Source organism: Mandrillus leucophaeus, unplaced genomic scaffold (assembly GCF_000951045.1).
Source record: "Mandrillus leucophaeus isolate KB7577 unplaced genomic scaffold, Mleu.le_1.0 Scaffold166, whole genome shotgun sequence".
Classification (NCBI taxonomy): domain Eukaryota; kingdom Metazoa; phylum Chordata; class Mammalia; order Primates; family Cercopithecidae; genus Mandrillus; species Mandrillus leucophaeus.
This window is the reverse complement of record NW_012101654.1, coordinates 2,454,719-2,468,735: the sequence shown is the minus strand read 5'-3', so window position 1 is coordinate 2,468,735 and position 14,017 is coordinate 2,454,719. Positions and strand designations below refer to the sequence as shown.

General features: G+C 47.3%; 1 protein-coding gene across 2 annotated transcripts in view; it reads right to left on the bottom strand.

The window, feature by feature from the left end:
* The window catches only part of ZDHHC14 (zinc finger, DHHC-type containing 14), a 312,219-nt gene that overhangs the window by 38,571 nt on the left and 259,631 nt on the right, over positions 1-14,017 (bottom strand). For both annotated transcript variants that reach the window (XM_011976423.1, XM_011976424.1), the window contains exons 4-5: positions 8,653-8,790; positions 4,415-4,463 (exon numbers count right to left, since the gene is read on the bottom strand). In XM_011976423.1, the coding sequence (XP_011831813.1) occupies positions 4,415-4,463; positions 8,653-8,790 (187 nt within the window). The remainder of the gene's footprint in view (positions 1-4,414; positions 4,464-8,652; positions 8,791-14,017) is intronic.

The following is a 14,017-nucleotide window of genomic DNA, read 5'->3' as shown; positions in this document are numbered from 1 at the left end:
TGATCTGAGGCTTCTGCCTGAGTGGCCCCTGAGGTTGGCACACTCTTCCTCAGGAGCTGCAGGGCTATACTACGTAAGCTCCCGCTGGCATCCCCATGCCACCTCCAAAGCCGCAGGCGTCCAGAGGAAAGGCAGGCACCAAAAATACCAACAGGTGTGCTGATGGGATCCCGCCCTACTCAGCACCTGGTTCTCTAATAAGCAGAACTAATGTTTTTTCAGAAACACATGGCAAGCCAGCAGCACCCAATGCATGCTTATTCTTCCGGAACACAAACTTAGGAAAAAAATCATTTGTGTAATACTTCTTAATAAATCCACTGAAGGAAGAACTCTTCTCCAAAGCACATATTTCAAACAGAAAGCACCCTGTCGGAACACAGAACTTTTAGACAATCACAGCGTTGATGAGGGGAGGGGCGTCATTGGCCCACAGAAGAAATGTCTCTGTGCTTTGCACGTTAAAGCACCCAGCACCTTGCTTTGCAGTGTGGGTGTGTGTCTGATGTTCCTGAAATTCATTCCTGCTTCCAGAAAGGATTAAGGAGACCCAGGCTGGGGTGCTGCCTGCACTGCTCACTTCTCCCGCGCTAGGAACAGCTTTGTGGTTCTTCCCGGACCTTGCTTTTGGCTCCCGCTTTTCTCCCGGAGGAATGGGTTTTATCAGGGTCTTTTTGTTGGCTGCCCTGGGATAGTTTGGGTTTAGAGTTAAGTCTCCTTTTTCCAGGCAGGAGCCCAGCAGGACCTCGGGTCCATAATGGAGGCGCCACAAGACCAAGCAGGGAGCGAACCAGCAGGAGGCAAGTGAGGACGGGCAGCCTCCCTGCGAGCGGTGTGGGCCAGCAACGGCCTTCAGGGCGTCCCGCAAGCATTTCCAACCTGGACTCTGGGGAGGACATGTCTGTCCACATCTGAACTTACTGACAGACATACAGATAAAGATGCATGCACACACACACACTTACATATCCTTATATAATCCTAGATATGTGTGTGTGCGTCTATAGCTATATACACATGTATACAGGAGGGCTTAAACATACATACACATACATATCTAAGGATAGACAGCGCTCTGTGTGTGTATGTGTGTGTGTGTGTATTTAAAACCATCAAGTGACCTGTGCGATGAGGGATGTGTGTTGCTTTCGGGCTCTATGCCCTGGCTGACACTTTGGAAGGCCTTGGCTGGAGGTGCAGGTGCGGACCGCGTCAGGTGCTTAAGGACCTGCATGCAATCAGCAGGCTGTGGCTGCCCAGCCCCTGAGTGTGGAGGAGGTGCCGGGAACTCCTGCAAGGAGGAGCATCTGGCTGTGGGAGGAAAGAGTCAGCACCCAGATGAGGAAACACTATTTGGAAAGGCAGCAGCTGAGACTTTTATGCGTTTTCAAAAACTGGGCCAACAGGGAAAACTCTTTACCTCCATCTAAGAATGATTTTTAGGGCAAAATAAAGTTTGCTCTGGCCCGAATAAGTAAGAGCATCTCTTTTCCTCCCTTCCCTTCCCGCACTCCTTCCCGCTGTGGGCTCCCGGCATGGCCAGCACGCTACCGCCACGCCTGCTTCCTAACAGCAGCACCGGTCTGTGCCCCTATGGGGGATGCCGTGTTCCTGGTTCTGCAGACTGTCAGCCCAGCCACACCATGTAGTGTGCAGATGTGCACTCTCAAAGAAGATTCTGGCAGAGTCTCTTTGAAATCCCTCTGGCACACCTGGAAGCCGTGCTTTGGAGCTGGGTCTTCCCTGTATTTCCCGAATAACTGACTTTGTCAGCATATCATTGTCAAGTACATAGTGGTTGACTATTGTGGGTCAAAAAATTGAGACACAAAAGGGTTAAGAAATGACTCCGGACTTCACAATTAATTGCCATGGAGCAGGTATTAAAACATTTGACCCCAGTCCAGGACTGCCTACTTGGTCTCTAATGAGAGCCCTTCTGGGATCTTGATAGGATAAGATGCATGACTTGGGAGGTCTGTCAGGAGCTCTGATAAAGACCAGGCAGTGGCCTGGCACGGTGGCTCACGCCTGTAATCCCAACACTTTTGGAGGCTGAGGCGGGCGGATCACGAGATCAGGAGTTCAAGACCAGCCTGACCAACATGGTGAAACCCCATCTCTACTTAAAATACAAAAATTAGCCAGGCGTGGTGGTGGGTGCCTGTAATCCCAGCTACTCAGGAGGCTGAGGCAGGAGAATCGCTTGAACCCGGGAGGCGGAGGTTGCAGTGAGCCGAGATCATGCCACTGCACTCCAGCCTGGGCGACAGAGTGAGACTCCGTTTCGGGGGGTGGGGGGAAAGACCAGGAAGCAACAAGGCCACTCCACACACAGCCCCTCCACTCTCCACCTGAACGGTGGTGGTCAGGGAACACGCATGGAGCAGAAGGTCACCAGTGGGCCAGACACAAGGCAGCTGGAATGACCAGGCTTTGAGGTCGGCCTTTCTCAGCAGCGAGGAAGTGCTTCCCCGTCCCAGCCGAGAGGCATTCCTGTCACGGATATTTGTGTCTGAAACATGCACCAGGCCTCCTGCACATGCACAGGGTCTCGGGGAGGCACAGGTGCCAGGACAGAATTGGGGGGAGTTGGCTGAAGCTGCCACATATGTGAGGCTTCAGAAAAACTTCCAGCTGGCAGCCCAGGCCCCAGTGCCAGTTCTGAGGCACATTTATAAAACTTAATGTGACCAGCATGCTTTCATGATACAAACGGTTCCTTGTAAGACTCAGGCAAGCCTTTTCTTTAGGAAGGGAGAGACAACTTGGCTATGAGCTTTGTGGAAGCAAGGTTCCCTGGAGACAGAAGGGCACAGAGAAGTGACAGTGGGGGGATGTCGCCCCTGGTAGAGTTAGGGAGAGGAACAGAGGAGGACATTTCTTGCTGAACCTGATCCTAATAGCACAGGTATTGAAGATTTCATTCATTCCCTGGGTCACCTTTCCTTTCAGTCAACTTCTTCCCAAATCATTAACAGAAGACAGGACCTTTCTGTTGAATTTATTCTCCAAGTCTCCTTTGTACACCTTCCTTATGTCCCAGGCCCCATCCACAATACCGATCTGAGTTTTAAAAGTATTAGCTGACAATAGAATCTGGACCTGTAACCATCATCCTATGCTGCCCACAAACACAGAGGTACTGGAAAAAGAGATACTGTCTATTACAGAAATATATATATATTTATAGGACCACATTTGTTTTCAGATCTATTGAAATATGTCCCCTGCTCAAATACACATACCAGTTCTCAGGGACATGGCAGGCTGACTTTCAGAAGAACATGTTACATACATAAGTCATATTAAAGTTCTTCATTCTTTAAGAATTCTCTACCTCCCTGCGCATGGTGGTTGATGCCTGTAATTCCAGCACTTGGGGAGGCCCAGGCGGGCAGATCACTTGAGGTCAGCAGTTTGAAACCAGCCTGGCCAACATGGTGAAACCCCGTCTCTACTAAAAATACAAAAATTAGCCAGGCATGGTGGCACATACCTGTAATCCTAGCTACTTGGGAGGTCGAGGTTGTAGTGAGCCGAGATCATGCCACTGCACTCCAGCCTGAGTGGGTGATGGGGTGAGACTTGGTCTCAAACAAAACAAAACAAAACAAAAACGAAGAATTCCCTACCTAAAGACGAAAATTACTCTGAAGAGTAATGAGAAGTTCAAGTCCAGTCTACCTGATGATATGAGGAAGAAAGAGAACTGAGTCCCTGACGAGCCAGGTCAGGGGGTCCCATCTCTATAAAGCCTGGGGCCCCTGGGAGGGATGGGACCTCATTCAAGCACTTAATGGGCACACACTTTTCTTTCAAGATTCAAAATACTATGGTGCATCCCCATATTTATGCTTGGGAGGATGGGAAACCATCCTCATTAATCCAAACGACTCGAGACTGACCATCTTCAATCTGTTCAGGGTTATAAAAGGGTGTTCTGTTCCTGGAAATAATATAGTGATCCGAATGGCAAACTGTAACCCCCAACAGAATCAATACAGAAGGGTCTGAAGACTCTCACTTGGTGACCGCATACCAGGACGCAACCCACACGTGGGCATCCCTACATGTTCTGTGTGGACCACCTGCCAATCAAAATGAGATCAGTTGCAGCTCCCAGCCCTACTTCTCCCCAAACCAACCTGACTGAACACAAATCCATCCTGATTTGTGGGGGTGGGTAAGAATTCATACTTGGCTTCCAAGCCCTCGATTTAAACAGGCTGAGTCACTCGAGGATGGAAGTATTCAGAAGCTACTGCTCCTGCCAGTGAATCTGGGGGAGTTCTTTGGAATAAGATACATGAGAAGCAAGGCCAGGGCAGAAGATGAGGAGGTGTGCGCATAGAAGGTCAGCCAGATACTCAACACATTAGCATCGTGAAAACAGAACCATCACAAAGGATATCTTGCAGGACTGTCCTTAAGGGCATTTAGGAATCCTGTTTGCTGTGAACCTGTGGGAATGAAACCAACATTTAGTATTCAGACATAAACAGCCTTCGTGCTGAATGCACTCTCATCTACATAAAAATAATAGATGGCTAAAGAGCAATGAAATAATTCTATTTTGTAAGTGCTACGACACCCAGTTTACTGATCAGAGATTGAGATGCCACTAAAGTTTTTCCCCAAGAAAAGGGAGGATTCATAATTAGGCCCAACATCTGCAGGGTATTTTTTCAATAAAAGCAGATGGATGTCTGCACACTTTCCGATAAATTACAGTTCTGATGACTCCTTTGTTTTCCTCATTTTAATAGGAAAACAGAATACTGCATGCTATCTTTTCTCTTCTGTTTTCCCCAAATTTGTTAACTTTTGACCCTGGAAGTTCTGGAAACTAGGCTACATATAAAAGACTTCTTTTTGTACACCCAGAGTAAACAAAGTCATAAAGCTGAAATTTATTAGACTTCTTTTGGGTTTTAGACATTTTAATATGAGCTGTCTTAGGCAAGAAAACATTTCTTTAGGGGCTTGAATAAAGCAGCATCTGACAGAAAGCAATTTTTATTTTATGCATTGACATCATACTTTTAAAAATAAAAAAGAGGTAGTTTTAACAATCCCATCTTGGGGTAGCAGTGCCAGGTCCCTCTGTGCTGTGGGAAGCCAACGAGCCTCTGGGGACATCATCCGGCCCTCGTGCAGCAAGGAAATGACACAACAGATGGGTGCTATGGTGTCCCTGTGGCATCTGACCGCGGGCACAGCTGCACTGTGGGACTTAGTGGTAGGGGATGAGTGGCCATCGCGTCCCCATGTGCCCCACTATGGGAGACCACCTGGGAGGGTGAAGAGTGGCTTGTTCTTCCCAAGGTCCCTTTCCCTCTGTGCCCACGGCCCATGTGTCTGAGTAGTGGGACACAGGGGGTGGGAGAGGCTGTGGAGAGGAGCTGCGTGGAGCGCTAATCAGGAGAAACGGTGCTTAAGGCTTCCTCCTCCATCTCTGCCAGCCCCGAAGGGCACAGATGCAAGTGCCTGTGCGGCCACGTGGAGGAAACGAAGCCCTGAGGCAGATGAGGGACCAAAAGAAATGATTTCTCTTTCCCTACTGCACCCTAATTATGTGGCTTGCCTAAACCCTCCTTCCTCTCCAAGGAAATCCAGACTTGGCCTTCCCAGGAATCTTGGAGGCCACAGAAATCTCGCCCGCCACTCCCTGTCCAGTCCTTTCTCTAAGAGCCCAGGATCCCACAGAGAGACTCAGATGACAGTTCTCCTCTCTGCCTGTGCCAATATTTTCTGAGGCTTAGGGGGTAACAGGAGCCATGTAAACCCCGTGCCCTTCCCAAAGCATCACATGCCAAGCCAGATAGGGTGGTGGGGTCGTATCGTGGGGTTCACTGAGGAGGGGGTGTCGAACAAGGGAAAAGGAAAAGTTTTATTTTCTTTTGCCCAGAATATTCCAATAACTTACAGGCAGGTAAACTCTTCATACTTTTGTGTAGAAGAAGAGATGCAGTTTTGCAATATTTAAGCATAGACAATAGTAAAATCCAGTTTGGTGGAGCCAGGGTGAGTAAAACCTTAGAGAAGCTGAGAGTGAAATACACATCACAACCGGAGTGCGGTGGCACGTGCAGATTTCACTGTGAGAGTGTGTGTGAGAGCATGTGTGTGTGCAACAGCGTGAGTGTGAGTGAGCACAACAGCGTGTGAGTGCAAGAGTGTGTGAGCATACTGGTGAGTATATATGAGTGTGGGTATGGCTAGAGTGTGAGTGTGGATGTATAAGGGGGTGTGTGTGAGTGTGGGTGTGTAAGGGTATGTGGGTGTGTGGGTGTGTGGGTGTGTAAGGGTATGTGTGAGTGTGTGGGTAAGGGCATGTGTGTGAGTGTGGGTGTGTAAGGGTATGGGTGTGGGTGTGTAAGGGTGCATGTGAGTGTGGGTGTGTAAGGGTGTGTGTGAGTGGCTGTAAGGGTATGAGTGTGTGAATGTGGGTGTGTAAGGGTGTGTGTAAGAGTATGCGTGTGTGAGCTTATTGGTGAGTATATGAGTGTGAATGTGGCTACAGTGTGTGGGTGTGTAAGGGTATGTGTGTGTAAGGGTATGTGCGATTATGTGTGTGGGTAAGGTTATGTGTGTGAGTGTGGGTGTGTAAGTGTATGTGTGTGTATATATATGGGTGAGTATATATGTGTGAGTGTGGCTAGTGTGTGAGTGTGGGTGTGTAAGGGTGTGAGTACGTGTGAGGCCATAAGCATGCATGTGTGTGTTCCCTGAGTTTATGTATACGATTAAGCACGTGACAACTGGCCCTTGATATGCACAATGTAGGGACAAGGCCATAAATACAATCCCATAATATACACAAAAGCATCTTGAGGTTGTTAAAGGTGATATAAAAATACAATGTCTAGGCCTGGTGGGATGGCTCACGCCTGTAATCGCAGCACTTTGGGAGGCTGAAGCAGGCAGATCACCGGAGGTCAGGAGTTCGAGACCAGCCTGGCCAAGATGGTGGCCCTCTCTACTAAAAATACACAAATTAGCCAGGCACTGTGGCCCACGCCTGTAATCCCAGCTACTCGAGGCAGGAGAGCTGTTTGAACCTGGGAGGCGGGGGCTGCAGTGAGCCGAGATCCCGCCACTGCACTCCACCTGGGGCAACAGAGCGACACTCCATCTCAAAAATAAAAATAAAAATGTCTAAACACTGCCTTTCAGTGTCACGTGTGTGCTGGAGGATTGGTTCGTATTTCTTCCCTAGTTGTGTCAACAACTGCTTCTTTGAAAATAACATATAATGCCCTAGTCGTTCTCTCTGCTTCTTTTGTCTATTAATGCACAGATAGGACCCCAGCCACATTTTTGCCATTTTGAGGACTGCGAAAATAGAGCCAGAGGGTGCCCCTGTCTGCATCCTGCCCAGCTGGTGTGGAAAAGGTGGGAGTCCATTCTCCTCTTGCAAGTCCACCAAGTTACGGCTCTCAAGCACATATTACACATTTGTGTCACATTTGGATGAAAGATTATAGCCAGAAAGAATGGGAACTAGGATTGAAAGTACCTATGAAAATTTGGGATGGTCCATTTAACGGCCCAGTTTGACTAATATTCAAAAAGAATGAATGCAAAACATTTCCTCCCACCCACTTCCCCACCCCCATAGGAACCCACCAGAAGAGAAAGGGAGGAAGATGTGCTCCTAACATGAGCCTGAGCCCAGCCCACACCATTTGTGGTTTGAGCACTTCGGCCTGGAAAGGAAGTAAAGCCTTTGTGCAGATACTTACGGAAACATTCCAGAAAGAAGCTACGGACTTGCTAATGAAGGGTTACGCTTCAGGAATGTAGACAAGAGGCAACGCTAGTGCTTAATGTTGTGTTTCATACTGTAATGGAAGTTCAAAGGCCTAAATTTATAACTCAATGCAAATTCACTTCCTTCTCATTACTTTCTATTGTAGGAAAGTGAATGACCAAGAGACAAAGGAAATTCAAAGTTACAACCCTCAGAATAGGAAATGAAAAAATGCCATTTGCTTTGGCAAATCGATATTAAAATCATTGATTTCCAAATCTAATTTTTAATCAAATTTGCTTCCTTTATATGTCGGGGTAGTTAGCTCATGTTCTAGCAGATACTTAAACATCTTGTCAAATGTATGTTTTTAACATATATAGATTTGTGTGCAAGAAAACCTAGTCTTTCTTCCCAGACATCTTTTCTAAGGAGGGTGACTGGTGACTGTTCCTGCATAAGGTGATATCACATTAAGGAAGAAAACCTTGCTCTTCAATGATCATCACTGCAGCACATTGTCCCTTGTGCAAAATGTGGGGATGAGTCTTCCAGGGGACCCGTTAGCAGGAGAAAAAGTGAGGTCACTGAGGTTGGAATAGGGACGTGCGTATCGAGGAGGAGGTATTGTTGGTGAAAGCGCAGCCTGGCCCAGGTGTGAACCCTGGAAAATGCTGTGAAAGATGGGGTGGGGAGTGGGGGATGACAGGGGACAGAGGAGGGATGGAGGAGGGTGAAAAACAAAAGCGAGGCAGGCTGGAAGTGAGGAGGGGAAAGGGAGAAAGAAAGGGAAAGAGAGAGCCCGAAATGATCAAAATATTAAATCAAAATCAAATCAGAAAACCAAAGTCAGGCAAATGGTTACATACGTAATCTGATTTCGCCAGCATACTTACGAAGAATGACGTGGGTGATAACGAATGCAAATATAAAGACTGTCAGAAAAGACAGAGATAAAATAAACATATAAAAAAATCTGTAGTTTCTTTTCCCCACACAGTTGCCTACCCAGGGACAGTGGTGATCAAACCGTTCTGAAATGAGAGGCAGAAAAAAAAAAAGTGGAAATCAATTAATAAAATGTCTTTTTACTTGCAGGAGCCCCGCCCCTCCCACCCAATATTCTGATAATATAAGACAATGATATTATTCTGCATGTTTCCAAATTAACTACTCAGAGAAATGTTTCACATCAAGACAGTTCAAGGACATCGTCATTCTTTCAACAGAACGCAGCTGTTCTGAAAAAACAAAACGTATGCATTCTTCTTAAATGGCAACTTAAAGAAATAGGAGGGCAAATCTCATTTCTTTTGGAAAGTAAAGATTTCTCTCTTCGGTAAAAGAAACCTCTTTGATTCACTAAACAACAGTCCCTTAAGAGGGAACCAACATCGCCTGATGATAAGTTCTGGGCTGGGGTTGGATGTCAATCAAGTGACCTTCTTTGCATAGTAAATGGCCATAGAGAGAGGCCACAAGGGGCCTGTGACAGGACAGAGGGACAATCCTTTGTCCTCAGTTACAACCGTTCAGCAGATATCAATCACATTTATTAATACATTTAGCCTCAAAACATTCCTATGAAGAAAACGATGGTGTTACCCTATTTTACAGATGGGCAAACTGAGGCTTAGAGAGATGGGAGACTGCCTGCACCGGGTCATTCAGCTCAGAAGCAGAGGAACTAGAACTTGAGGTCAGGCCTTTGAGAGCTGCTCCCATTTTCTTACCGTACAGGCTGCCTCTGGCATTTTGTAAATGAGAGAGGGTCTGATATGGACATCATTACATGATTACCCATGGTACCCTAAGTGCAGACGCAAGGCCTCTCACCTGGACATCTGCACACAAAGTCTGTAATGCATTTAAGATTTGTTCTTCCTCTTGCAAGTAATGGCAAAGGGCTTCTCTTGACTACTCAGCTGATCTATTGAGAACACCATCCTAACGCACCTGCTCATACAAGACTGCCTGTGGCGGCTGGGGAGGACACCGCTGGATATGACTTAGCTTTCTCCTTCGGCTCTTTTCTTATTTATTTATTTATTTTTTTTGAGATGGAGTCTCGCTCTGTCGCCCAGGCTGGAGTGCAGTGGCCGGATCTCGGCTCACTGCAAGCTCCGCCTCCTGGGTTCATGCCATTCTCCTGCCTCAGCCTCCCAAGTAGCTGGGACTACAGGCGCCCGTCACCTCGCCCGGCTAGTTTTTTTTTGTGTTTTTTTTTTTTAGTAGAGAGGGGGTTTCACTGTGTTATCCAGGATGATCTCGATCTCCTGATCTCGTGATCCGCCCGTCTCGGCCTCCCAAAGTGCTGGGATTACAGGCTTCAGCCACCACGTCCAGCTCCTCTGGCTCTTTTCTAAGCTGAACTTGTATCCAGTTTTTATATTTCATCTATCTCTATGTGTTTGAAAACATACCGGGAGTGCTATATGAGGTGTGACCATATAACTAAAACATTATAAAGTTAGGCAAGGCAGTTAGTTTCATGACTTTCCGGTCATGTATCATAAATCGGTCATCTTGTGTTTTTGGTCAAATGCAAACTTGTTTCTTGAAAAGGGCATGAGGTCACCTGAATGACAGTGGTGGCAGAGGAACTGCAAGAGAATCATTGCTGTCTGCAAGTGGCAGTAACAAGAAACAGCCAATCTGAGCAGAGGACTTGAGGAGAGATTTCAGAGCTCCCTGACCTGGTGATAAGCTGATGGCCTATCAGATGCTGACACTCAGTGAAAACAATTTGTATGAGCCTACCCACGTGAGCTACATGTTAACATGTGTTGCTGGCCCCCCATGGCTGGGAGAGCAAACCCTGCACAAAAACCACCTTCCTGGGGCTGGGGAGGGCTGTGCAGGTATATCAGTGTATCACAGAGAATACCCGGGGCCGGGGAAATACTCTGTGTGATACTGGAATGACAGAAACATACAATCATACGTTTGCCCAAAGCCACAGAATGGACCACACCTAGAGCGAACCCTAAACTGTGGATGTTGGATGATAATGATGTATCAATGCATGTTCATCAATCCTAACAAATTTATCCACTATGATGGGAGATGTTGATAATGGGGGAGGCTGTGCATGTGGAGGGGAGGGGTGGATGGGAACTCTCTGGACCTGCCTCTCCATTTTGCTGTGAACCTAAAACAGCTCTAAAAAAAAAAAAATTAAGTGTTTAAATATTAATGACAAACAAACCTCGTTTCCCCAAGTTACTGATCTACACAGTCTGTATAATGAGAGGTCTATCTATGTGACGACGTGCACACAGAGAAAAGAATCTGAATCAGCCAGAATTTCTTAAGACCTGGAGGATGTCATTTTGAGAAACCACTTTTCTTCTCCATGTATGACTAAAGAAAATGGGCATGAGAGTGAAAGCTGGGGGCATAAAAGCACATGCTGGATTGGAATCTCCTACTCACTCCAGGAAGGCTGATCTCTCAATCCCGCATGCGGTGGGTTTGAGCCTCTTAACTGAAGTGAAAATTGCCTACCAGCAAAGAAGGACATAGGGCCTGGGAGGCATCGTTAACACCAGGAACCAGCATGAAGGTCTTGCAGCACACTACAGACCATTTCTACCATAGGAATCAGTCGTATTTTTAGCTTAGAAAGTTTAATAACAGCTAAGCTGTGACACTGTGCTTTCCCGACGGAGGCAGAGTAACTACCGAAGTGAAAGCGACAGATGACGCCGCCGAGACAGTTGCTCGTGGAGTCTGGGAGCTTCTTGGGAAACCAGTGCCGTCTTAGAGATGAGTGTGAACTCCTGGCTCTCCAGTAGCCCTGAGCTAAAAGCAGTTCCTGTCTAGAAACTTGTATTGAAAACTTTTTCTGGCAAACTTTTTCTGGGATTTTAGTGGCAGGAATCCCACTAAAAATCTAGGCTCACTGAAAAATTACCCTACTGAATATTTTTCATGTCCTCTGTTGTGTTTGTTGAGTTTATGGTGGTAATGAGTCTGAGAGGCTCAGTGGGTGCCTCCAGGGAGTCAGGAAGCATCAGAGTCCTCGGGCCGGTGGTCTCACCTGCCTAACCCCCACCCCACACTCTTGCACCTCAAGCCTGCGTGCTCTCCCCACCTCCCTGTCTGTGCTTTCCTCTCTGCCCAACATCTGATGATCAGTTGCACCCAGGGCCTCTTTTCCATGGACTGTCTTTTTCTCTCACTGGCAATCCCTTTTCATCCCAAGGTCCACATGCCACTCCACACTGATGACTCCAGAATGGCGGCCTCTCACCTTCAGCAACAGACTCCTGCTGAACGGCCTGACTGGCCCTCAAACTTGACTTGTCCCAGAGAGGACATCCTGTCCTCCCTCCCCAAACACGTGCCTCTTCAGACTCTCTATCTGACCAGTTGCTCAACTCAGAACCCCAGGCATCGTTCCTGACCCTGCTCTTTCTCTCACCCCGACATCCAACCCATGGGCAAGTCCAATCAGCTGGATCCTGGCTGCATCTGAAAGACTCTGCTATGGTCTAAATGTGTCCCCCGAAGTTCATGTGTTGGAAACGTAGTCCCCAGTGCAACAGTGTTGAGAGGTGGGGCATTGAAGAGGGGATGAGGTCATGGGGGCTCTGCTCTTATGAATGGTTTAGGATTAATGCTGTTACTGTGGGAGCAGGTTCCTGATAAAGGAATGATCCCCCTCTGCCTCTCACACTCACTTGCCCTCCTGCCTTCTGCCATGGGAGGACATAGCAAGAAGACCCTTCCCAGATGTAGGCCCCATGGCTGTGGACTTCCCAGCCTCCAGACCTGTAAGAGACTAAATCTCTGTTCTTTATAAATTACCCAGTCTGTAGTACTCTGTTATAGCAGCACAAAATGGACTAAGACATCCCCACATTTGTTTTACACTTGTGCTTGTCTGCCAACCCTACTCTAAGCCTAACACATATTTGTCAAGTAACTGAATACACTCTCATCCTATCAAAAGGAAATCTGCAGGAGTAAGTGCATTGCCCAAGGTCACACAATTAATGTATCGCAAAGCTGGGATGGGGGCCCAGCTCTGTCTGTCTCCCAACCTGAGCTCCTGTCCATTAAATGCTACACTGCCTTTACTGAGTATTTTCCATGTACCCAGTACTGTATCAGGTGCTTGGAATACTAAGAAGAAACAGCCACAACATAGGACACCATGACTTCAAAGAGTTCCTTGTGTTATTTGGTGAGGACACAATTTTCAGATGCAAAAATACTCCTCAGATCCAAGGAATGAACTCCTAATTTAGCTTCCATGTCAGTCAGCTGGATTGCCATTGTTGGCAGCAGACAGCATTCTTCCTTTTCGGGTCAAGGATGAGAACAGGCCACGGAAAAGCAGTGGCCCTGTCCTGGTGGGAGAGCCACCCTCCTGCCTCCAGCTCTGAATGCGCTCAGAGGAGCGGAAGCTAAAGAGCTGTCAGAGTTATAACTTCCAGTGGGGAGGCTAGTGTCATTCAGTATCCAGGATAGAAAGTTGTCAAGAATTAGGCACAAGCTGAGCTGGGGAGAGAGCAAGGGACTGCAACCAACACATGACATAGCTCCCCGGAGCCCAAGTGAGCACATCTGAGAAGCTCCACACAGCCAAACTGAGAGTATTATTTCTATACCTTCTGTGTGGAAAAACTGAATGGCTGTCCTGTGTGCCAGGGGTGGCAGGGTTAGGGGCGCATGTGATGGGAAGTTCTTTAACAAACACTTTGAAGTTGCTGCCACATTCCTTGATTCTAAAGTTTGGGTCCTGCCAGAAGGTAGTGGTCTCTACACCACAGTATCTCTGGAGAACTCATTTTAAAAGATGTATTAGGTCTGGGCACAATGGCTCATGCCTGCAATCCCAGCACTTTGGGAGGCTGAGGCAGGCAGATCACAAGGTCAGCAGATCAAGACTATCCTGGCCAACATGGTGAAACCCCGTCTCTACTAAAAATACAAAAATTAGTTGGGTGTGGTGGTGTGTGCATATAGTCCCAGCTACTCAGGAAGCTGAGGCAGGAGAATTACTTGAACCTGGGAGGTGGAGGCTGCAAGCTGCAGTGAGTTGAGATAGTGCCACTGCACTCCAGTCTGGGCAACACAGCGAGACTCTGTGTCAAAAAAAAAAAAAAAAAAAAAGATGTATTGGTCTGTTCTCATGCTGCTATAAGGGCATACCTGAGACTGGGTAATTTATAAAGGAAAGAGGTTTAATTGATTCACAGTTCCACAGGGCTGGGGAGGCCTCAGGAAACTTATACTCATGGTGGAAGGGGA